The sequence below is a fragment of the Triturus cristatus genome, chromosome 5_1, assembly GCF_964204655.1.
Source record: "Triturus cristatus chromosome 5_1, aTriCri1.1, whole genome shotgun sequence".
Classification (NCBI taxonomy): domain Eukaryota; kingdom Metazoa; phylum Chordata; class Amphibia; order Caudata; family Salamandridae; genus Triturus; species Triturus cristatus.
The window spans coordinates 177,462,927-177,487,977 of record NC_140587.1 but is presented as its reverse complement, the minus strand read 5'-3'; the positions used below and the strand labels follow the sequence as shown (position 1 = coordinate 177,487,977).

General features: G+C 48.0%; 1 protein-coding gene across 2 annotated transcripts in view; it reads left to right on the top strand.

Moving 5' to 3' along the window:
- LOC146830587 (E3 ubiquitin-protein ligase TRIM39-like) overlaps positions 1-25,051 on the top strand; it is a 136,742-nt gene that overhangs the window by 80,347 nt on the left and 31,344 nt on the right. For both annotated transcript variants that reach the window (XM_085604786.1, XM_085604785.1), the window contains 2 exons: positions 784-1,014; positions 15,442-15,464. In XM_085604786.1, the coding sequence (XP_085460912.1) occupies positions 784-1,014; positions 15,442-15,464 (254 nt within the window). The remainder of the gene's footprint in view (positions 1-783; positions 1,015-15,441; positions 15,465-25,051) is intronic.

Here is a 25,051-nt window from a genome sequence, read left to right as displayed (position 1 = left end):
AGCCACAGAGTGACATACCTCACCTGATAACACACAGGCTCCTGCTCTAATCCACAGTGTGACATACCTCACCTGATAACACACAGGCTCCTATCTTGGTATAGGACAAGATTTCTAATCATCCTCCTCACCCATCTTCTATAGGAATTGCTGAATTTCCGAAAGAAACTAGTGCAGTAACATTGATTTTATCTGGTAGTTCTTCATTCAATAAAAGAATACACATCATTTTTTTATGATTCTGAACGGGAAATAACCACACCAGTGACTCCTCCTCACTCTGTATGAGAGCCTTAGTAGGACACACCCTCTGCGTCTCCTTCTGAGCGAACATTTCCAGTGTACTAGCAAGACAGGGGCAGCATGCACACCACCTACATCCTCTCTTTCATCCCAAGGGCTCAACCCTCATTTAAATTCATTTGTGCTAGTCACATCCAATCACACTTGACTTCAGCCTGTCTCCACTCAGCCGGTCTCTGGGTCTTTGACTGTCTCTGCCTGTGGTGGGTTCGCTTCCTTGCACTTTCTGTATGGATCTAACTTCTCTGTAGCCTCACAAATTCTGACCTCCCTACAGTTTGTGAGGTGTCTGAGGACAGGGGGGGGGCAGAAGTGGGAGAAGGATGTAAGACAGTAAAAGTGAAGGTAGTAAGAGGCTGCAGTTCAGAAATTGGGAGAAGCACACTAGTGTTCTCATTTTTTAAAGTAGCTATTAACCCCTCGACCCTCCCCCTGAACTTTTTAATATCTAACCAGCTTTTGTGTCTTTGCTTATGACAGGACAAGTTAAGAACTGAGAAGAATAAAATTGAATCTGGGTTTGAAAAACTGCGGCAACTCCTGAAAGAACACGAGCAAACACTTTGTGAAGAACTGGAGGAGATGGAGAAGAAAATCACCATAGTAGAAAATGCAAATATCACCAAACTGTCCAATCAGATCACCTCTCTCAACGCCCTGATAACAGCAATGGAAAAGAAGTGTGAGGCGCCAGCGTGGGAACTCCTGAAGGTGAGATATCAATCAATCAATCAATCAATCAATCTACTTGGATTTGTAGAGCACGGCTAATCACCCGTGAGGGTATGCAGGCACTGGGATCTTGCTGGGATCAGTTGAAAAGCCAGGTCTAGATTCCTTTTCTGAATTCAGCGAGAGAGGATGACGTTCGGAGGTGCAGGGGAGGTTGTTCCAGGACTTTGCACTGAGGTAGGAGAAGGAACATCCTCCACTGTTGCTTCGTTGGATGTGGAGAGTGTGAGTGAGGGCGAGGGAGGTGAAGGGCAGGTGTCTGGAGGGTTGGTGGCAGTTCAGGCGTTGGTTGATGTATGCTGGTCCTTGGTCGTGGATGGCCTTATAGGCGTCGGTCAACATCTTGAATTGGGATCTTTTACGGATGGGGAGCCAGTGGAGGTTCCTGGGGTGGGGGGGATGTGGTTCCTCCCGGGGAGGTCCAGGATGAGTCTGGCAGTTGAGTTCTGTATCGTCCGGAATCCATTCAGGAGTTGGATGATGAGTCCTGCATAGAACGCGTTGCCGTAGTCCAGCCAGCTGGTGACTTGAACTTGAGTGACAGCTTACCTGGTGTTGATGGGGAGCCATCTAAGGATCTTTTTGAGCATTTTGAGGGTGAGGAATCAGACGGAGGAGACTGCATTAATCTGGTCTTTCATGATGAGTTTGCTGTCCAGGGCGATGCTGAGGTTGTGTGTGCGGTCTGTCGGTGTGGGTGTTAGGAGGGCCATCAGGTGTCGTTACACAGGGAGGTGTTATTCCCAGAATATCAGCACTTCCGTCTTATCCATGTTGAGCTTCAGGCAGTTGGTCTTCATCCAGTCGGTGACGCTCGTCATGTAGTTGTGGGAGTTGGTCCTGGTGGTGGAAGGGTTTTCTGTGAGCGAGAGGATGAGCTGGGCATCGTCTGTGTAGGATATGAAGTTGAGGCCGTGGGTTCTGACGATGTCGGCCAAAGGCGTCATGTATGTGTTGAACAGGGTGGGGCTGATTGAGCAGCCTTGAAGGATGCTGCAGATTATGCTATTGGGTTCCGAAGCGGAGGGTGGTTGGCAGATCTTTTGGGTTAATCCTGTGAGGAAGGATGTGATCCATTAGAGGGCATCTCCCTGGATCCGGATGTGGTGGATTCTTTTGATGAGTGTGTGGTGAGATACGGTGTTGAACGCTGCTGAGAGGTCGGGAGGGATCACGGCCGCTGTCTCCCCACGGTTGTGGAGGGACCTACTGTCAGCGGTGGCGGTGATCAGGGCCGTCTTGTTGCTGAAGTGGGCGTGGAAGCCAGTTTGGGAGGTGTCCAGCAGATTGTTGGTCTCCAGGTGCTCGGTGAGTTGGTGATTGATCCCCTTCTCACGGACTTTGGCTGGGAAGGGGAGCAGAGAGATGGGGCGGTAGTTCTTGAGTTTTCTGGGGTCGGCGGAGGGTATCTTGAGGAGCGGTCTGACCTCTGCATGTTTCCATTGATCAGTAAAGGTGGCTGTGGTGATGAATGCGTTGAGAATAGAGGTGGTGGGGGCAGGAGTCCGTGGGTGGTCCAGAGTGGATGGAGTTCATGGTGGCTGTGGTGCTCTGTGTGGTGAGCAGTTTCCATGTGGTGAGCGGATGGTTGGGTGTGGCATCAGTTGAGATGAGGAGACTGTAAAGGTCGTTGTTAATGCAACATACCAGACAATTCCAGTGACCGTAATTAACACGGAAATGAAGGAGCAAATTGTGAAAAAAGCTGAGCCAGCATCTTAGAGAATTGAAAAGAAAACTAATTCCTCCTTTTCTAAGAAGTTTGAAAATATTTCTGTTCTAAAGCAGATACTTTTTTCCTGAGACAGATGACCACTTACATTTGCGTTCACCGATCTTTTGTTAGGGTGAACAGCTATATAACTAGGCATTTGGAATATGTAGTGAAAAGCTCACTGTGTTTTTTTCCGCCCCAGATAAAGATTGCCACAGAAAACGCTTTAGTTTGAAGAAGAGTGCCAATTTTATATCACAGGCAACCCTTGGTCATATTTCAGTGTGTGAAATGAATGTCTGCAAATTGCTGCCCGGCAGCAAAAGAAATTTGATTTATAACTGGATTCTCATGAAACCGTGAACGGCAACCAAATTCCTCACCAATTTGGCTCAGGGTGGGATTAGAGCTATAAACCTCCTCATTGTGGTCATACGCTGTCACTTTTGACAGTGATGCTCTGCTCAAATAGGTTGATTAGTTTACAACCCGGAAGCTTCATGAGAAATCGCTCCATGTAAAGGGCATTAGATGAGGGTGACAGAGAGCATCCAGGACATCCCACCGATGGAGACTGAGAGCATCGCCCCCGAGGGCAACAGGGATCATCCCTCCGAGGCCGACAGGGAACATCCCTCCGAGGGTGGCCGAGATCATCCCTCTCTGGTTCCACAGCCAGTTCTGAAACAGTCTAAGTTGAAGTAGTTGATAATGACCATGACCTGTCAATGTTGCTATAAACGTGTAATTTACCAGTTAATCCAAACACATGTTCAAATGCCATTTCTGCTTTTAGGAAAATAATTGATAGTAGAGCTATGTTTCCCTGGGTGACCAATTTGGGAATCAAGCCCACCACCAATGTAGATAATGTTTGGCCCATAGTTCTGTGTCAGTGATGAGAAATGAAATGGGTCCAGTAAGACCCACAGTCCAAGGGCGGGTCATCCTTCTCACAAGAGAGGTCCACTCTTTGCTCCTGCTAGAATGATGGACCCGGACCCATTGATATGACCTTGCGACTCAGTCTAGGATGCTCTACCGTGTGGTAGAGGAAGATGACTCCTGACCTGGTGATGAACCTCTTGTGTCAGTTGAGGCCGATGGCCCATGACCTGTTCATGAACTCAAACGGTCCTATATGTTTGGGTTATCTGATGATCGTGGTCCTGCGCTTGCTACTTCCCACTAAGTCAGTAATCCTGCTATCTTAGATTTTCAATAGACCATACACAGATGTGGGGAGAAGTACCCTACAACAGAAGGCTCCTCTATTCTATAGGCAGACTACAGCTCCTCTATTCTATAGGCAGCTGACAGCTCCTCTATTCTATAGGCAGCCTACAGCTCTGCTTGCAGGGGTCCTTTCCAGGTTGCCCTCACATGTAAGGAAGCGGCAGTCAGGCATCCTAGCTCTGGACCTCGTTCAGTGTTTACAACTGTGAACCCTGTGTGCGCTGTAGTTGCTATATTGATTCACAACAAATGACTACACCTCGAGGACCACTCTCAGAGAACCAGCTTTTGTGATATAATACTCTGTGACATCAGAGCTTTCGGGAAGAGCTGAACATAAGTCTATCATAGTAATTCATGACCATCAATGATGTAAATGGTGTTTTAGGTTCGATATGATTCAGAACGTTTCAAAGGAAAATATCTTTCTAGTAAACATTGACTTTTTTTACACCTAAAAAACATATTGTTCCTTATTTTCATGTTTCTCTAAAGTTCGACGCTATTTATCTCCATCAGTGCTTTGTGGGTCTTGACTCTGGTGAAAGAGACTCCTGGCACAGTGACCTGGGTTTCTTACCAGTATTTGTCATAGTTTTTTTAGATGTAGATGAAAATTCAAGAGCTCTATCTCTGGAGCTGGATTCGGGGAGTTCTGACATTTTATTTATTAGCACGGACTGGTCAGGTTAAAGTCTTTGTCACTCAATCTTGGCAGGAAGAGAGAGTGGAGCTGTGTGTGCTGTGACACAATGGCTCAGAAGAGAGGCCTTCCCTCCCGGCTGCTGCACAGAACTGCATTAACTCTTCTTGGGATAATGAATGCAGGAAGTGAACAGCGAATGACCTTCAGAGCATCATTTGTCTCCCTCATTCCTTTCCGTTCACAAAAGTCTGGTCCGCTTCAAAGACCTCAGGAAGGTTCCCACAATCTACCTCCCTATCTGGCAGGTCCCTCCATCCTCCATCATATGTACTAATCAGACATACGGGATCCAAAATGGACTCCTGTCCCCATACATTAAATCACAATAGATACACTCCATGCTCATTAAAATGTAGCACACATGCAACATGCACTCTATCTGTAGGTGTCTAGGGGCTATAGATTACAGCATGTAGCTAAATTGTAACAAAGATTTTAGTGTTTGAGGCTCCATTAGAACGAATCGCATCACTGCAGAGGTCCAAATACCTGTACTCAGAGCGTGACATACAGAGTGTTCATGGGAATAAACCAGTTTCCATTTGCCGCCCTAGCTGAGCTCTCACTGTGTGTCATATCATTTGTAGGTCTTGTAAAATGTCTCCTCAACAGGAGGAAACCATTCATGATTTATAATATTATGTGAAGTTCTCCATGTGCTCGGTCATGTGACACAGATTAGAATATACAATGCAGTGTCATGTGACCCCATTCAAAATATCAAACACTATGTAATGTGGCCTCATTCAGTAAATCCTACACTGCACTGCTTCATGTGATAACATTCAGAATATCACAGATTGTGTCATGTGACTTGTGTTAGGCTAGCAGACTGTGTCATGTAAATTTATTCATATCACCCACTGCTTTGTCATGTGACCAGGGACATTGATTCTAGGAGTGGACGGCAAACTCCGCTTCTTTGGCACAGGTTTGCCACATTCTGTGCTCTGCTGCCTGCTGCCGGCAGAGCAGAGTTTAGCACCCACCCTACCAACACCACTCAGAAATCAATTTGCTCCCAAGAAAACTAGGTGCTTACATGGGCATTGTGGGCTTTGTGCATCTCTGAAACGCCCGAAAGCTGTAAAATGCCTGCGCACATCCGTGTCCACACTTTCCAGTTACAGTCTGAATACTATGCCCTTCAACACCCTTTAATGTCCTTCAACGTCCCCTTTCATTCTGGTGACAAAGCTGAATTCAGAATATGAAACTTCTGCTTCCACCAGTAACACTGAAGACGGTGCGGAAGTACGGCAGGATTTGCTGTTGGTGTTGTTACAGTGTTACAGAGTTGTTACAGAGTGCCATAGCTGTTGGCCCGAGACTGGTTCACCTTCTCCTAATAAATAGGTAAGTGGTCTCTGCTTCCTCCTGATGCAATGCCCCTATAGGCCGCTACTTGCTCACATTGGATTCTTTGTATTTGTTGTTATTATCTGCTGGTAAATAATATGCGCAGTTCTCACAGCATGTCGCAACGCGGACTATAATATCAGAACATTGGAGTTCTCTATAGGAGGGTGACACAGGCAGCTGGCGTGTGCCCAATAGGTGCACGACTGTCCCTCTTGCAAATCCTGCTCGTTCTACAGTGGTAACTTCTGCATGAAACCGTTGGTGCTGCCAGTAATCCGTATACACCAGGGGTCTCCAACCTTTTCTGTAGCGCGAGCTACTTCTGATCAGTAAAATCATTGGAGCTACTAAAGGCCGAGCAACTGGTGCATTGTTCCCAGAGTCCAACCCAAGTACTCCCCAAAAAGGTACCGCTTAGGCACAAACCGGAGCAGGAACCTATTTAAAAATGTTCTCATTATTTTATTACAATTTATAATTCTTCCAGTGAGGGTCATTAGGCGCTATCTATAGGCCACAGTCGATAGGAGATTAAGTCATTTGTCCAGAATCACAGGATGTCGAGCCTACGCTGAGACTCGAATCTAGAGAAAGCTTCACATCCACAGACGCTGCACTAGCAATGCAGCTGATGCACTTCTGTTTCTAGAGAAAGCTTCACATCCACAGACGCCGCACTAGCAAAGCAGCTGATGCACTTCTGTTTCTAGAGAAAGCTTCACATCCACAGGCGCCGCACTAGCAAAGCAGCTGATGCACTTCTGTTTCTAGAGAAAGCTTCACATCCACAGGCGCCGCACTAGCAAAGCAGCTGATGCACTTCTATTTCTAGAGAAAGCTTCTCATCCACAGGTGCCGCACTAGCAAAGCAGCTGATGCACTTCTGTTTCTAGAGAAAGCTTCAAATCCACAGGCGCCGCACTAGCAAAGCAGCTAATGCACTTCTGTTTCTAGAGAAAGCTTCACATCCACAGGCGTCGCACTAGCAAAGCAGCTGATGCACTTCTATTTCTAGAGAAAGCTTCTCATCCACAGGCGCCGCACTAGCAAAGCAGCTGATGCACTTCTGTTTCCAGAGAATGCTTCTCACCCACAGGCGCCGCACTAGCAATGCAGCTGATTCACTTCTGTTTCCAGAGAATGCTTCTCACCCACAGGCGCCGCACTAGCAAAGCAGCTGATGCACTTCTGTTTCTAGAGAAAGCTTCACATCCACAGGCGCCGCACTAGCAAAGCAGCTGATGCACTTCTATTTCTAGAGAAAGCTTCTCATCCACAGGCGCCGCACTAGCAAAGCAGCTGATGCACTTCTGTTTCTAGAGAAAGCTTCAAATCCACAGGCGCCGCACTAGCAAAGCAGCTGATGCACTTCTGTTTCTAGAGAAAGCTTCACATCCACAGGCGTCGCACTAGCAAAGCAGCTGATGCACTTCTGTTTCCAGAGAAAGCTTCACATCCACAGGTGCCGCACTAACAAAGCAGCTGATGCACTTCTGTTTCCAGAGGAAGCTTCACATCCACAGGCGTCGCACTAGCAAAGCAGCTGATGCACTTCTGTTTCCAGAGAATGCTTCTCACCCTCAGGCGCCGCACTAGCAAAGCACCTGACGCACTTCTGTTTCCAGAGAAAGCTTCCCATCCACAGACGCTGCACTAGCAAAGCAGCTGATGCACTTCTGTTTCCAGAGAAAGCTTCCCATCCACAGACGCCGCACTAGCAAAGCAGCTGATGCACTTCTGTTTCTAGAGAAAGCTTCACACCCACAGGCGCCGCACTAGTAAAGCAGCTGATGCACTTCTGTTTCTAGAGAAAGCTTCACACCCACAGGCGCCGGACTAGCAAAGCAGCTGATGCACTTCTGTTTCTAGAGAAAGCTTCTCATCCACAGGTGCCGCACTAGCAAAACAGCTGATGCACTTCTGTTTCTAGAGAAAGCTTCACATCCACAGGAGCCGCACTAGCAAAGCAGCTGATGCACTTCTGTTTCTAGAGAAAGCTTCACATCCACAGGCGCAGCACTAGCAAAGCAGCTGATGTACTTCTGTTTCTAGAGAAAGCTTCACATCTACAGGCGCCGCACTAGCAAAGCTGCTGATGCACTTCTGTTTCTAGAGAAATCTTCACATCCACAGGCGCCACACTAGCAAAGCAGCTGATGCACTTCTGTTTCTAGAGAAAGCTTCACATCCACAGGCGCCACACTAGCATAGCAGCTGATGCACTTCTGTTTCTAGAGAAAGCTTCACATCCACAGGCACTGCACTAGCAAAGCAGCTGATGCACTTCTGTTTCTAGAGAAAGCTTCACATCCACAAGCGCCGCACTAGCAAAGCAGCTGATGCACTTCTGTTTCCAGAGAAAGCTTCAAATCCACAGGAGCCGCACTAGCAAAGCAGCTGATGCACTTCTGTTTCCAGAGAAAGCTTCACACCCACAGGCGCCACACTAGCATAGCAGCTGATGCAATTCTGTTTCTAGAGAAAGCTTCACATCCACAGGTGCCGCTCTAGCAAAGCAGCTGATGCTCTTCTGTTTCCTGAGAAAGCTTCTCATCCACAGCCGCCGCACTAGCAAACCTACATTATTCAAGTGCTGTAGACATAGTCGCAGCACGCGGGATGCTGGCAGAGGCAGTGTACACGCATCCAAGACTGCATATCCCACCTCGTATGTCAACCAATGAGAAGAGGCCAACATGGACTGGAAGCACATCAGTCACTGACGGAGGGCAGTCTAACACTGCTCATGCAGGACTGATGTTACTCGCTTTGCCCCACTACTCCCCAGCGAAGCTTAATAGCCAATGGAAGCAGTTGGTGTGTGCGACAGCGAGCAAGAATGGATAAGAAGCCAAAAAGGCCTAACAATAAACAAAACTGCAATGACAGAATACAAAAGTGGGGTCAGGCTGCGAGCTACTGACAGGTTGTCGGCGAGCTACCAATAGCTTGCGATCGATCGGCTGCAGACCCCTGCTTTATATGTTTGTTAATTTTCTCCCTCATCATTCTTGATAGTAATTTCATTAAACATTAGCCAACATACGACCACAGGACGCTTGCTTATGATTGAATATTTATCATCCTAAAGTCCTACTGTAATGAACCAACATACGGCCATGGGACGCTTGCTTATTATTTTAAGATTTTACCATCCTGAAGTCCTACTTTATTACCGTTTTAGTGCCGCTTGGCCTTGTTAGATCATCTCCGAGGTTTCATGGTTCACTTAAATGATGAAGTCTACATTTTACCAATCAGAAAATGTATATTTTTGTGCCTCACTCATCTGGCTTCCCCGTGTGATTTTATTTTTCACTCCTCTTTTGTTTATCTCTCGACACCCTTCAATTTCATGGCCCGTTTTCATGATGTTTTTATACCATATTCTGAACATCTTCTCCGGTATCTCTTTTGTCTGTTTACCAGGTTAATTTTCTGTCTTGTAAAACATCTTGAGAAAACATTAATCCTGTAAAATAGTTTATTACCTTATCCATTACTTACTCGCATCGCTTCTCGCCCTCGTCTTTGCTACTCCCTGGGCTAGGCATGATGATGAGGCGGTCACAGTAGAGCGACTGAAGGAAAGGCAGCAGGGATAGAAAATAACCAACCACTGCATGGCTCAATAATAAAGCCAGCGAGAATACTCTGATTGGCCATGTCCTTCTGTAAAGCCAAACCTGCTGCCTCCAAGACTAGGCCTACTCTTCTCCTCTTGAGCCAATTCAGAAGCTGCTTCACAGCATAGGAGCAGCGTCCGGATGGGCTGGAGCAGGCAAAGTCAGCTCTCCTTAGGAGACCGGGGAGCCTGCAGATGTGATCCCTGGCTCCCTAACGTTGTGCGGGTAGGAGAGGCCTTATGTGCACATGTCGGGTTGGTCATAGGAAGATACCCATCCATCATGACATGCGCACTTACACATCTTTAGACCCAGACACTCTTCTGGTGACGTCTATAATGATGCCCTGCCCCCCGCCCACTCATAAATTGAAAGTCTGCTGCTTGCAATGTGCAGCCGGCCCACAGCTGTAAAATAAGCACCGTGGTCAGTAATATAAACTTTATAAATGCATATTAGGGTCCAGGGGGGCAGCAAATACAGGGGGACAATGCCCCCCTAGATAAACCGCCGCTGGGTGGAATTACATCTAGTACATCAGGACTAGAATTTTGTGATTGTTGCCCCGGTATGTCATGGTTTTTCTCCCTTATGCCAAAAAGCATCTCCAATGAGCTAGTGCCAGTATTTTGTCACAGTTACCCCCTATGCCAACAATTGCCTACCGGGTGCCAGTAGCAGTGGTTTTCACAGGTGCCTGCCCATGCTAACAATTGTCTTAAGTGTGCCAGTAGCAGTGGTTTTCACAGGTGCCTGTCCATGCCTACAATTGCCTGCCATGTGGCAATAGCAGTGGTTTTCACAGGCGCCTGCCCATGCCAACAATTGCCTCCAGTGTGTCAGTAGCAGTGGTTTTCACTGGTGCCTGTCCATGCCAAACATTGCCTGCCATGTGCCAGTAGCAGTGGTTTTCACAGGTGCCTGCCCATGCCAACAATTGCCTCCAGTGTGCCAGTAGCAGTGGTTCTCACAGGTGCCTGCCCATGCCTACAATTGTCTCCAGTGTGCCAGTAGCAGTGGTTTTCACAGGTGCCTGCCCATGCCGGCAATTGCCTCCAGTGTGCCAGTAGCAGTGGTTTTCACAGGTGCCTGCCCATGCCGACAATTGCCTCCAGTGTGCCAGTAGCAGTGGCTTTCACTGGTGCCTGCCCATGCCGACAATTGCCTCCAGTGTGCCAGTAGCAGTGGTTTTCACAGGTGCCTGTCCATGCCTACAATTGCCTGCCGTGTGCCAGTAGCAGTGGTTTTCACAGGTGCCTGCCCATGCCGGCAATTGCCTCCAGTGTGCAAGTAGCAGTGGTTTTCACAGGTGCCTGCCCATGCCGACAATTGCCTCCAGTGTGCCAGTAGCAGTGGCTTTCACTGGTGCCTGCCCATGCTGACAATTGCCTCCAGTGTGCCAGTAGCAGTGGTTTTCACAGGTGCCTGTCCATGCCTACAATTGCCTGCCGTGTGGCAATAGCAGTGGTTTTCACAGGTGCCTGCCCATGCCTACAATTGCCTCCAGTGTGCAAGTAGCAGTGGTTTTCACAGGTGCCTGCCCATGCCGACAATTGCCTCCAGTGTGCCAGTAGCAGTGGTTTTCACTGGTGCCTGCCCATTCCAACAATTGTCTCCAGTGTGCCAGTAGCAGTGGTTTTCACAGGTGCCTGCCCATGCCGTCAATTGCCTCCAGTGTGCCAGTAGCAGTGGTTTTCACAGGTCCCTGCCCATTCCAACAATTGCCTCCAGTGTACCAGTAGCAGTGGTTTTCTCTGGTGCCTGTCCATGCCTACAATTGGCTCCAGTGTGCCAGTAGCAGTGGTTTTCACAGGTGCCTGTCCATGCCTACAATTGCCTGCCGTGTGGCAATAGCAGTGGTTTTCACAGGTGCCTTCCCATGCCGACAATTGCCTCCAGTGTGCAAGTAGCAGTGGTTTTCACAGGTGCCTGCCCATGCCTACAATTGCCTCCAGTGTGCACGTAGCAGTGGTTTTCACAGGTGCCTGCCCATGCCGACAATGGCCTCCAGTGTGCCAGTAGCAGTGGTTTTCACTGGTGCCTGCCCATTCCAACAATTGTCTCCAGTGTGCCAGTAGCAGTGGTTTTCACAGGTGCCTGTCCATGCCTACAATTGCCTCCAGTGTGCCAGTAGCAGTGGTTTTCACAGATGCCTGCCCATGCCGACAATTGCCTCCAGTGTGCCAGTAGCAGTGGTTTTCACTGGTGCCTGCCCATTCCAACAATTGGCTCCAGTGTGTCAGTAGCAGTGGTTTTCACAGGTGCCTACCCATTCCAACAATTGGCTCCAGTGTGCCAGTAGCAATGGTTTTCACAGGTGCCTGCCCATGCCGGCAATTGCCTCCACTGTGCCAGTAGCAGTGGTTTTCACAGGTGCCTGCCCATGCCGACAATTGCCTCCAGTGTGCCAGTAGCAGTGGTTTTCACAGGTGCCTGCCCATGCCGACAATTGCCTGCCGTGTGCCAGTAGCAGTGGTTTTCACAGGTGCCTGCCCATTCCAACAATTAGCTCCAGTGTGCCAGTAGCAGTGGTTTTCACAGGTGCCTGCCCATGCCAACAGTTGCCTCCAGTGTGTCAGTAGCAGTGGTTTTCACAGGTGCCTGTCCATGCCAACAATTTCCTCCAGTGTGCCAGTAGCAGTGGTTTTCACAGGTGCCTTCCCATGCCGACAATTGCCTCCCGTGTGCCAGTAGCAGTGGTTTTCACAGGTGCCTGCCCATGCCAACAATTTCCTCCAGTGTGCCAGTAGCAGTGGTTTTCACTGGTGCCTGCCCATTCCAACAATTGCCTCCAGTGTGCCAGTAGCAGTGGTTTTCACAGGTGCTTGTCCATTCCAACAGTTGCCTCCAGTGTGTCAGTAGCAGTGGTTTTCACAGGTGCCTGTCCATGCCTACAATTGCCTCCAGTGTGCCAGTAGCAGTAGTATTCACAGGTGCCTGTCCATGCCGACAATTGCCTCCAGTGTGCCAGTAGCAGTGGTTTTCACAGGTGCCTGTCCATGCCAACAATTGCCTCCAGTGTGCCAGTAGCAGTGGTTTTCACAGGTGCCTGCCCATTCCAACAATTGCCTCCAGTGTGCCAGTAGCAGTGGTTTTCACAGGTGCCTGTCCATGCCTACAATTGCCTCCAGTGTGCCAGTAGCAGTGGTTTTCACAGGTGTCTGTCCATGCCGACAATTGCCTCCAGTGTGCCAGTAGCAGTGGTTTTCATAGGTGTCTGCCCATGCCAACAATTTCCTCCAGTGTGCCAGTAGCAGTGTATTTCACAGGTGCTTGTCCATGCAAACAATTTCCTCCAGTGTGCCAGTAGCAGTGTATTTCACAGGTGCTTGTCCATTCCAACAGTTGCCTCCAGTGTGCCAGTAGCAGTGGTTTTCACAGGTGCCTGTCCATGCCAACAATTGCCTCCAGTGTGCCAGTAGCAGTGGTTTTCACAGGTGCCTGTTCATGCCTACAATTACCTCCAGTGTGCCAGAAGCAGTGATTTTCACAGGTGCCTGTCCATGCCGACAATTGCCTCCAGTGTGCCAGTAGCAGTGGTTTTCACAGGTGCCTGTCCATGCCTACAATTGCCTCCCGTGTGCCAGTAGCAGTGGTTTTCACAGGTGCCTGTCCATGCCTACAATTGCCTCCAGTGTGCCAGTAGCAGTGGTTTTCACAGGTGCCTGTCCATGCCTACAATTGCCTCCAGTGTGCCAGTAGCAGTGGTTTTCACAGGTGCCTGTCCATGCCTACAATTACCTCCAGTGTACCAGTAGCAGTGGTTTTCACTGGTGCCTGTCCATGCCTACAATTGGCTCCAGTGTGCCAGTAGCAGTGGTTTTCACAGGTGCCTGTCCATGCCAATAATTGCCTCCAGTGTGCCAGTAGCAGTGGTTTTCACTGGTGCCTCTCCATGCCTACAATAGCCTCCAGTGTGCCAGTAGCAGTGGTTTTCACAGGTGCCTTCCCATGCAGACAATTGCCTCCAGTGTGCCAGTAGCAGTGGTTTTCACAGGTGCCTGTCCATGCCTACAATTGCCTCCGTGTGCCAGTAGCAGTGGTTTTCACAGGTGCCTGTCCATGCCTACAATTGCCTTCAGTGTGCCAGTAGCAGTGGTTTTCACAGGTGCCTGTCCATGCCTACAATTGCCTCCAGTGTGCCAGTAGCAGTGGTTTTCACAGGTGCCTGTCCATGCCTACAATTGCCTCCAGTAGCAGTGGTTTTCACAGGTGCCTGTCCATTCCAACAATTGCCTCCAGTCTGCCAGTAGCAGTGGTTTTCACAAGTGCCTGTCGATGCCTACAATTGCCTCCAGTGTGCCAGTAGCAGTGGTTTTCATAGGTGCCTGCCCATTCCAATAATTGGCTCCAGTGTGCCAGTAGCAGTGGTTTTCACAGGTGTCTGCCCATTCCAACAATTGGCTCCAGTGTGCCAGTAGCAGTGGTTTTCACAGGTGCCTGTCCATGCCTACAATTGCCTCCAGTGTGCCAGTAGCAGTGGTTTTCACAGGTGCCTGTCCATGCCTACAATTGCCTCCAGTGTGCCAGTAGCAGTGGTTTTCACCGGTGCCTGTCCATGCCTACAATTGCCTCCAGTGTGCTAGTAGCAGTGGTTTTGACAGGTGCCTCTCCATGCCAGCAATTGCCTCCAGTATTCCAGCAGTAGAAGTCTTCTATGGGTCCCTCTATAAGCCACAAATTACCTTCAGTATGTAAGGGCCAATGACAGACTAGCAAGCATTACATCATATTCTCACTCACATTTACTCAGCCACACTCAATTCTCACTTAGTCTACCTCACTGTCACTCATTTTTACTCTGACTCCAACATACTTACTCATACTCACTTGCTCTAACTGTCATTCTCACACACTCTGTATCACTCATTCTCTCTCCTTCATTCACACTCAATCCAACTCCTACTCACTCATACTTTTTCACTTGTGCACTCACTCTTATTGTCACTCATTCTGACTCTCATGCTCACTGCCACTCATTCTCACTTATTCTCACTCACTACCGTTTAGTGGCTCTCACACACTACCTGTCACTGACACTCACTTTTACTTACACACACTCATGCTCACAAGTACAAACACTCACAAACACACAACCACACTCCGATCCCCAAGCACGTACCCTCCATACATTTAAAAGCATTTTTTGATTTAAGACATCTGCTACAGAAGTTCTCATTCTAGATCCCCGTGCCCCATTTTTTACTACGCTAACAGTGAATAATGATCTATTATTCACTATTAGTTTAATATAAAATTGGCTGAAAACAAAGGGGGAGAACGACTCCCATAAGGGTGAGCGTCCGTTGTGTTCTCGGTACTCGTTTTGCTACCTCTGAAGCTAGAGGTCGCACAAGCAGTGCCAGGGGTCACAAGGGGCAAGCCAGGAGTCACAGCTGCGACCCCTGGCAATCCCTAAATGATGCCCATGCATGTGACCCTGTTGCGAACATCATACAATGTGTCAGGTGACTCCATTCAGAATATCAGAATGTGCTGTGTTTTTGTGACCCCATTCAGAATTACACTGTGCTATGTCATTACCATTCCAAATATCAGTTTCTGTTATATCTTGTGACCTCATTCTGAATATCACATTTTGTGCTTAGTCAGGCAATACCCCAGAATGTGCTGTGTCATGTGACCCCAGTCACTGTTTTCTAACCATAGATAGTTAAGTGTTTCACTCCTAAAAATACTGCCAAAACTTTAACATCTCCTGTGGAAACTGATTTCACTGTGTTTGTTTCCCTGTTTTGCAGGATGTCAGAAGCACCCTAAGCAGGTAAGGTTGGTTTATTATCCTCCTGTCAGTGTGTAAGGAGCATGTCTCACTGCTGCGGTGTGTAAACACCGCTACTGAGCTCACACAAAGTGTTAGGAAACTTTCAGATCCTCATAAAATCACTTCACATTCTGAAAAATACCTTTAAGTCCTCAGACTCTCCTGGAAACTTAATGTCTCAATAAACTCCCCTGCGTCATCAGGAAACTCCTGAAATAATTGCAACAAAAATGAGCTGCTGTCCTCACAAAACCTATTTGCATCTTTAAAGCTTAACTTTGGTCCTAAGAAAAGTAACATGAACACACAGAAAACGCAAGCACATTCTGGACAGATCTCTTTACGTGTTACTCAAATCAGAGTTGTGCAAAAACTAAGTCATAATTTCCTAACTACACAAACACAAATGGTGGCTATGCTCACGACAATTGCAGATCCACTTTTCAGCACTATTGTTAGGGATGTTGGATCATACACATATATCTTCATGTGGGGTAGAGCTGCTACCATGGTACTGCAGACACCCTGCCACCTAGGGTGTGCACCTGCTTAGGACAATGTCCTTGGCAAAAATTACAAAAAATAATAAGTACTAGAGCACACATAGAAAGTCCATTTAATAAAGAAAGTAGTCCTAATGTGAAGTCCATCAAATTATTTGCCCTTTTTTGTGAAGTTATCTTATTCCATTTGTAGTTTCCACAATGTTCGGTTTATATACAAGAAGGAACAGCCAATATCTGGTCTATACGAGCACAAGCAGCTGACACGTGTTTCGTCCGTTGGGCTTTGTCAAGGCTGCAGAAAATATACATACATTGGAATGGAACATCATCTCTCATGAAATATTTTACGTACAATTCTTACGTCTCAACCTCATATACCAGTGATGAGGCGAAGGAAAATAGTGACATGAAATTATATATGCCGGTCACAACACACTGAGAATATTGTGTAAAAATGCATTGTCGCGTCAGCTCACCCAAAGCCATAAAAAGCGGTACCCATGATAGGTGATGTTGACCGAAAGAAGAGAACCCATGGAGGCCACAGGGAATACCAGTATATATTATAATACAAGTGAAAAACTAGATTTTGCATGCATTGTGCTCTCTAAGATACAAATAAATATGTGTATTTGGTGTTCCTTTTTGCATGCAAGGAAAGAATATATATTAGTTGTGAGATTTAATAAGAATATAGAATAGCTGAGTGCTCTGTAGTAAGGACAATGTCCAAAAGTAGTCCGATAGATACAGAGAAGATCTTGTCGTAATCTATTTAAAATATATATTAAACTGCATGTATATGCAACCATGCTGAGGAAAATATAGGATTGTGCAGAAAAGTAAAAATCAGTACACCGTAAGGAGAGCAAAGTCTCCTGAGAGAAGTGCAAATAACAACATATAAAAGTAGACCAGTTTAGAATGAAAACTGGTCACCCAGGTGAAACGAGGGAAGTGATTCAATGTGTAGCGGAATACAATGAAAAGGGCCAATGTACGAATAGTTGTCCCGTGAATTTCCGGATGGAGAATATAATTCCATTTCTAGGGCCTTGAAAAAATCACTCTTGTCACTGTTTTAAGCAAGCAGATATTCCAGCCATTTAAAAGGTTGTGTATGAGAATGTAGCATCCTGTCACGTCCGCAACCCGGCCACTCAGCTGAAACAAGATCCCCGAGCCACCCATATGGATACCTCTCTGGCATAGGATGAATAAGTGGATGAGTAAAGCGGTCCCCACCATTTTTTGTGGAGTTTCTGGGCTTCTGTCTCCAACAAATGTGTCTCTCGGAGGAGAGCTAAATGAAATCTAATCCTTCTAAGATAGATGTGTGTTCTATACTGTTTCACGAAGGAGTTTAGACCCCTCACATTCCATGTGAAAATTTAAAATTTCACCCATCTCGTAACATCCCTCCCCCCTCGCTCTCCTCCTCCGCAGACACACCTCCCCACACAATTCCCAAACCCCGCCACCCTCAGGCACACAACTGATGCTTCAACAATGATAATAACCCCAAACCATATGCAACTTCCATTATACCACCCGGGTAAACACCTTTCAACTTAGCTAGTGTCCTCCCACACATAATGCTACTCCCACCCACCCAAAAACAGTCTCAATTGAACTACAGTGTGTGTACAATCCCTCTATTGGGTATAAACTGGTATTATATCTTAGGGGCAGAAAATAGTCAGATCTCACCCCAGGGGGCGGCTCAATCAGCAGTTCTGCTCCCTAATACCCTGAGGTTTCTCACACTGGTAGTCAGGTAATCCGTCACACAACTGAAAAGTAGAAATGGGAGAAGGTATGGGAGAAAAACAAGAAGTAAAGTATAATAGAGCAAGGGAAAAAGGGAGGGTTGGCCGCTTGGTGCGTGAAAGACCTGGGCCCTCTATCAGTGCCACCACCTCATCTTATCACACCTCACTTAAAGTCCGTACAACAATGACCGAGTGTCCTAGGGGAAGCCTCAACAAACAGACTAATCAGTCCCGTCGTACTACTGGGTGGCATTCCCCCTCCAGCCCTCCTCATACCTGTCACGCCAGGGGCAAGGGCAACATCATTCTACAGCACCTTCAGTGTAGTCCATAAATATGTGTCCATATTCGACCATCTGCTCGCTCGGGTGTTCGTGAGTCCCCAACAGATCTGATTCTGTGCTTGAGGAAGCAGCAGAAGTAACTGCCTCAACTAAGGCCCTGGCTGCTTCTCACTCCTGTCATTGTTTTGCTAGGTCCAGAGTACCACCGTTCTCGCAGCAGATCTGGAACGGCGTCTACGTTGGCTTTGTCTCCTTGGAGTAGCTGAGGGGCCTTCTTTCTACCACAGTGAATCCCGAGCCCGTCCCGTAGATGTCGAAGGCTGACATTCAGCACTATGGACCTCCAGCCAGTCCCAAGTGTTCTCTGGCATTATGATAAAATGAGAACGTCCATCCCGCAGCACCTTCAGTTTGGCAGGATAAGGCAACATATACTTCAAGCCAATCATTCTTAGCTTTTGTTTGACACTACTAAAGGACTGCCATTGCAATTGGACAGCTCTTGTATAGTCTGGGAATATTTGTATACTGCTATTTACAAATATCGGGTCTCCATGGCTCGAACCCCTCATAGTAGTTTATCCCGTTCTCTGTAGTTGAGAAATTTCCCTATTATGCTTCGGGTTCGAGCTCCTGGTTGCGGCGGTGGGACCAATGACTTGTGGGCCCTTTCCACCACAAAAAATAGTGTCACGTTTGTGAGTGCCGTCTTGATCCAGTCTTCCATGAAGGTCTCTGGGACGTTACCCTCGGCGCCCTCGGGGAATCCCATAAATCATAGGTTACATCTGCAGGACCAGCCCTCCACATATTCCATCCGTGCCTCCAATCGACTCAAGCAGACCGCCTGCTAGGCCACCGTCACCTTCAATGTGGAGATCTCCCCCCGCACTTCCGTGACCTGTGTCTCCGTTTCCACTGATCGCACCGCTACCGTGCGAAGGTCGGTGCGGAGGAGGTTCATGTCTATGGCCATGGCTTCGGTTTTGGCCTGAGGCTTTAATTGCTGCCAGAATCTGGGCCCCTCAGGCCTCCATTGCAGGTTGTGTCACCTCTTCAAGAGACTGTGACGTGGTGGTGCCCGCTCCCTGTACCGTGAACTGGTTAATCTTTGTCTGCTTGCTGCCCCTGCGCAGTTTGTCCTTACCCATGCCACCTTGAGGACCTGCAACTTTCTCTCCCTCAGTATCTCCAGGATTTCTGGCGGAAGTGCTGCAGTTGTGGTCGCTCCCCACACCTTGTGTGTTTAGAATGAATGCCACCAAGAGTGTGGGTTCACGTCCAGTCCAGTTCACCTCCACGCAGCCAAGGCTGACTGCTAGTCTCCTCTCACTCCTCTGCACGACCCTCAATCCCGGGGTGGGGCGAATAAACAATTGCTGGCAGCCTCTCGCTTGTGTGTGCAGCCACACTTATTATACTCTCCAGGCATACCCCTAAACAAGCACCTGGGGGGGTGGGGGGGAGGGTCCACAGAAAAGCTCAACCTCAAGCACCATGAGTCCACCAGGGCCACCACCGGATCCGTCCCCAGCATCCCCCTTGCATCAACCAGGGCGCACCGTTGTCGCGGCTCATCTCCACCACGGCATGTAGGAGTGCCTGCAATGTCCAGGGGATCAGCGGTCACAGTCTCTCTTGCACTCAGCCTCAGGAGGGGGGTAAGTCAATACAGCCACCATGTTGGGGGGTCTCTCCGTGGCGAGGCAGTCACCAAGAGCGAAGGCGTGCCGGGGCTCCGTTACAGGCTGCAGGTTCTGTCCGCAGGCTGTTCCCACTGCTATCGGGGTATCGGCTGTCCCGCTCTACCGCCCACACTCCATTCACCTCCTTGCGGCAGCTCCCCAGGTCCGCCTCACAGCTTCGGCAGGCCACCTGGTCTCCAGCAGAGAGGTAGTGACTTGTAGGCCCCTCCTCGGTTTGTGCATCAGTGCATTGCAGACAGCTCCGGGGTGTCACTATTTCCATACCCCCTGGTGCCCCCATATCCGGAGATCAGTTTCAAGATTTTTAGAGTCGAGGGGGTGGCAGGAGGATGGAGTATGTCTGTGTCTGGGCTGAAGCTCTCTTTTAGTGCTGCCTCCCGGCCATCTTGTTGGCCACGCCCCCCAATCTTATCTATCATTAATAAAATGAATGGCCATGCTGATCCTATGGATCCACCATAGGCTAAACGAACAGCTAGATCCTATGGATGCCGGAGCCAAAGATGAAAAGAAGAATCCTAAGAAGTAACAGTGCCTAGAGGTTACAGCGTATAGTGACATGACTTCTCCTCTCTGCAGAGGTAGTATGGGGCACTAATCATCTACTGAGGCCGACTTGCGCTCCAACTCCAGTCTACTGACATCTCTTACAGATCCGAGCCATTCTGATACCCTTGGTGGGTCGGGAGTAATTGATTTCTTACAGATTTCCGTTCTTGCTAGCGATATCAGAAAAAATATCAGTGAGGCCTGATCCGAGTCCCAGTACGGGCACAAGTCCATCTCAAATCCCAGGCAGGGGCTTACCTTAACTTCGCAGCCAATAATTTCTTGAAACACCTGACTTACATACCACCAGAAGAAGGCAAATAACGGGCAGTCCACGAACATGCGTATATTATCCGCCTCTGTGTCACCGCACTTCTAATATTTTAATGGTTCCTATGTGATCTTAGCCATCTTCGTTGGTGACCAATAAGGTCGATGGAGAGTAAACAAATGATTCTTTTTAAGTGGTACTGGTTTAATCTGAGTGTATAACAGATGTAAAGATACTCGCTATAATTGCTCTTTAGCCAGCGCCAGAAGATCCTTTTCCCAGCGCAGGTATGGGACTCCCATTTTCTCATCTGCTGCGGAAATGAATACCCAATACCACTGTGAAAACCCTTTTTTAGGTTGTTACTTAGCCGTCACCCACTTGAGAAAATCCTCCTGCACCGAACCTCTCACCTCTGACTACGTTTGGGATGACCACTAACAACAAAGCTGCAGGCATTTAAATTTTGAAAGCCCCGCTTCAAAAGTTTAGAGAGCGCTTGTCGTGTCACTCCAGGTGGAAAGGTTGCCATGCTGGAGAGGGTAACTAAGTTTATCTTTAAGTCACTTGGGGGTTCCAGGAGAGCCCCAAATTGGTGCCAGGTCCGCATTGTAATCTATCCCGAGAATTCTCCTAAAGGATTCCCACACCATCAGGATTGTTAAGAGTACCATTAATCTACCTTGTTAAAAAACTTTAGGTCCCCAAACTTAAACAAAAAACGTTTTCAGGCTTAAATGCTTCAACATAGGTCTACACAATTGACCTATGTGAGAATTATCTAGCTCTCCAGCCAAGAGCCAGGGATTCTTGAACTGGAAAGAATAACAATAGGCTTGAAAACCCGGAAGAGCGAGCCCCCCTTGCTTCAGTTTCCTCAGTGGCTTTTTTCATGAGATCCTGGCTGCCCTGGATGCCCATATAAAGCTGCCGACCATCCCTTGCTTCAGTCTCCTCCTTCTTTTATCAGATCCTGGCTCCCCTGGATGCCCATATAAAGCTGCTGACCCTCCCTGGCTTCAGTCTCCTCCGTGGCTTCTTTCATGAGATCCTGACTCCCCTGGATGCCCATATGAAGCTGCTGACCCTCCCTTGCTTCAGTCTCCTCCTTCTTTTATGAGATCCTGGCTCCCCTGGATGCTCATATAAAGCTGCTGACCCTCCCTGGCTTCAGTCTCCTCCTTCTTTCATGAGATCCTGACTCCCCTGGACGCCCATATAAAGCTGCTGACCCTGCCTTGCTTCAGTCTCCTCCAGAGCTTCTTTCATGAGATCCTGGCTCCCCTGGATGCTCATATAAAGCTGCTGACCCTCCCTTGCTTCAGTCTCCTCCGGAGCTTCTTTCATTTGATCCTGGCTCCCCTCAATGCCCATAGGAAGCTGCCGACCCTCCCTTGCATCAGTCTCCTCCGGGGCTTCTTTCGTGAGATCCTGGCTCCCCTGGATGCCCATTTGAAGCTGCTTGACCCTCCCTTGCTTCAGTCTCCTCCGGAGCTTCTTTCATGAGATCCTGGCTCCCCTGGATACCCATATAAAGCTGCTGACCCTCCCTTGCTTCAGTCTCCTCCTTCTTTCATGAGATTCTGACTCCCCTGGACGCCCATAGAAAGCTGCTGACCCTGCCTTGCTTCAGTCTCCTCCAGAGCTTCTTTCATGAGATCCTGGCTCCCCTGGATGCCCATATAAAGCTGCTGACCCCCCCTTGCTTCAGTCTCCTACGGAGCTTCTTTCATGAGATCCTGGCTCCCCTCAATGCCCATATGAAGCTGCTGACCCTCCCTTGCTTCAGTCTCCTCTTTCTTTCATGAGATCCTGGCTCCCCTGGAGCCCACGTGAAGCTGTCGACCCTCCCTTGCTTCAGTCTCCTCCGGGGCTTCTTTCGTGAGATCCTGGCTCCCCTGGATGCCCATATAAAGCTGCCGACCCTCCCTTGCTTCAGTCTCCTCCTTCTTTCATGAGATCCTGGCTCCCCTGGATGCCCATATAAAGCTGCTGACCCTCCCTTGCTTTAGTCTCCTTTGGAGCTTCTTTCATGAGATCCTGGCTCCCCTGGATGCCCATCTAAAGCTGATGACCCTCCCTTGCAATTTCTGCAAAAGCTTTTTGGTGAAAGGAAGTGGTTTAGTGTTAAACAAGACAATCACCTTCGGAAGAACTAGCATCTTAATGGTGTTCACCCTCCCATAGATACCCTGGGGTAGATTTTCCCTCCATCTTGTAAGACGAGCATCTTTATCACGGTGTTGCTTGAACATGAAATACCTTTGAAAAACCTTTGGCAAAACAGGAACAGTTTGTTTAATTAAACATAGCGGCCGGGAGAACAGTTACTGGGTCTGAGGAATGTCTCAAATTACAATCAAACTGTAGCGTTCTTATATACAATTCATTACAGGCAATAAAATGTTTCTGGAGATCCTTGTAGGGAGAGGAATGTAAGTTGCTCCCTCTAGATTCATAAATTAATTTTAATTGATAATCCAGGTGGGCCTCGACCTTGCAAGGACAAAATGCGGCCAGTGGTTAAAGTGTCCAGATGTCTGGCACGGGGAGTACGTGATCACTGCGTATTCTGTGATGTGATTTTCTCTGTGTTCCTAACTCATGTAGCATCTGACTTTATGGTGTTTTTTGAGCGCGCGTACCCCCTCCAGCCATGCTCGCTTTATTGGGGCCAATCTCCCTTAAACATTGTTTGTTCTCTTCACTAATCTGTGGGATTGATCTCGGATTTCCCGTCCATGCATTTGTATGCCAGCTACGTGCCACCCCACCTTTGGCCTGTCAATCAGTAACCTTGTGCCTAGGTCTCAGTGCTTGCCAGACTACGTATTTGCGAGTCGAGGTTGATGCGGTGTTCACATCGGGTGAATTTGTTAATAAGGACTCAATTTTGTTCACATATCAGCATTGATTTTTTCCTAATTAACAGTGGGATACCTTAGTTAAGTTTACATCCGATATTTCCTCCAAACTCTGATTTACGATGATCCCAGGATTCCTAATCTGGTTTCTGGTTTGAAGCCCTACCTCCTCTTTAGCCCAAGTCATAATCTCTGTCTTCCCCTTATTGATTAGATATCCTGACAGACTCCCAGAATCTCTGGCTTGCGTCTCAAGCTGTGGAACAGAGAGCTCTGGGTTCGATGTATACAGAACTATGTCATCAGCATGCAGTGCTAGTCTGGTTGGTAACCCTGCAGCTTCAAAGGGAAGAATGGTCTAATCCTGCCGAATCATCTGGGAAAAGGGCTCAATATATACACGGAACAGAATTGGCGACAAAGGACACTGCTGTCTAGTTCCCCTGGATATCTGAAACGAAGCTGTAAATTTGCGATCCAAAACCTTAGCTGCCGGCACCTTATATAGCATTTGCACAACTTCAGTAACATAGCTGCTGAAACCATAATCCTGCAATACTTCCCAAAGATAGACCCAATTAACCCTATCAAATGCATTAGCAGCATCAATTCTTGCGATTGTCAACAGGAGATTAGAAGCCTCGGCCATATCATTCGCACCGATGTCATTGGGTTAATTCATACAGCTTCATTCCAGGCACAAACCACTTTTGATTGAAATGGATCAACTTTTGAAGGACATCTGACAACCATATAGCCAAGATTCCTATAATCATTTTGTAATCACAGTTCAACTAAGATATACGTCTGTAGGAATCCACTAACCTAGCGTCTTTACCTGGCTAAAGGATCATAACTACAGGTGCCTCATATTAGGAAGGTGGAATTTAACAGCCTTCCAGAGAGATCTCATTAAAATAAGATACCCAGAAAGAGATTTCAGATGGGATCCCCTCTGGGCCTGCTGCTTTCCCTTTACTGAGCCTCCTAACCTATTCACTTATCTCTCCCTCTGTGAACCCTCTTGGACCTACTGCTTTCCCTTTACTGAGCCTCCTAACCTGTTCCCTTATCTCTCCCTCTGTGATCTCGTCTGGCTCTGCTGCTTTCCCATTACTGAGCCTCCTAAACTGTTCCCTTATCTCTCCCTCTCTTATCCCGCCTGGGCCTGCTGCTGCTTTCCCATTACTGAGCCTCCTAACCTGTTCCCTTATCTCTCCATCTGTGATCCCGTCTGGCTCTGCTGCTTTCCCTTTACTGAGCCTCCTAACCTGTTCCCTTATCTCTCCCTCTGTGATCCCGTCTGGGCCTGCTGTTTCCCTTTACTGAGCCTCCTAACCTGTTCCCTTATCTCTCCCACAGTGATCCACTCTGGACCTGCTGCTTTCCCTTTACTGAACCTCCTAACCTGTTCCATTGACTCTCCCACTGTGATCCCGCCTGGGCCTGCTGCTGTCCCTTTACTGACCTCCTCACCTGTTCCCTTGTCTCTCGGTCTGTGATCCTTCCCCTACAGCCTAAAATCTGCTGTTCCGTAAGACGTCAGAGTTTTTGTTTTGCAACCAGTTTTTCATTACTAAGCGGTCTGGGTTCATATCTTCCTTATATATCCCACTAAGGCTCTTCAATATCTTA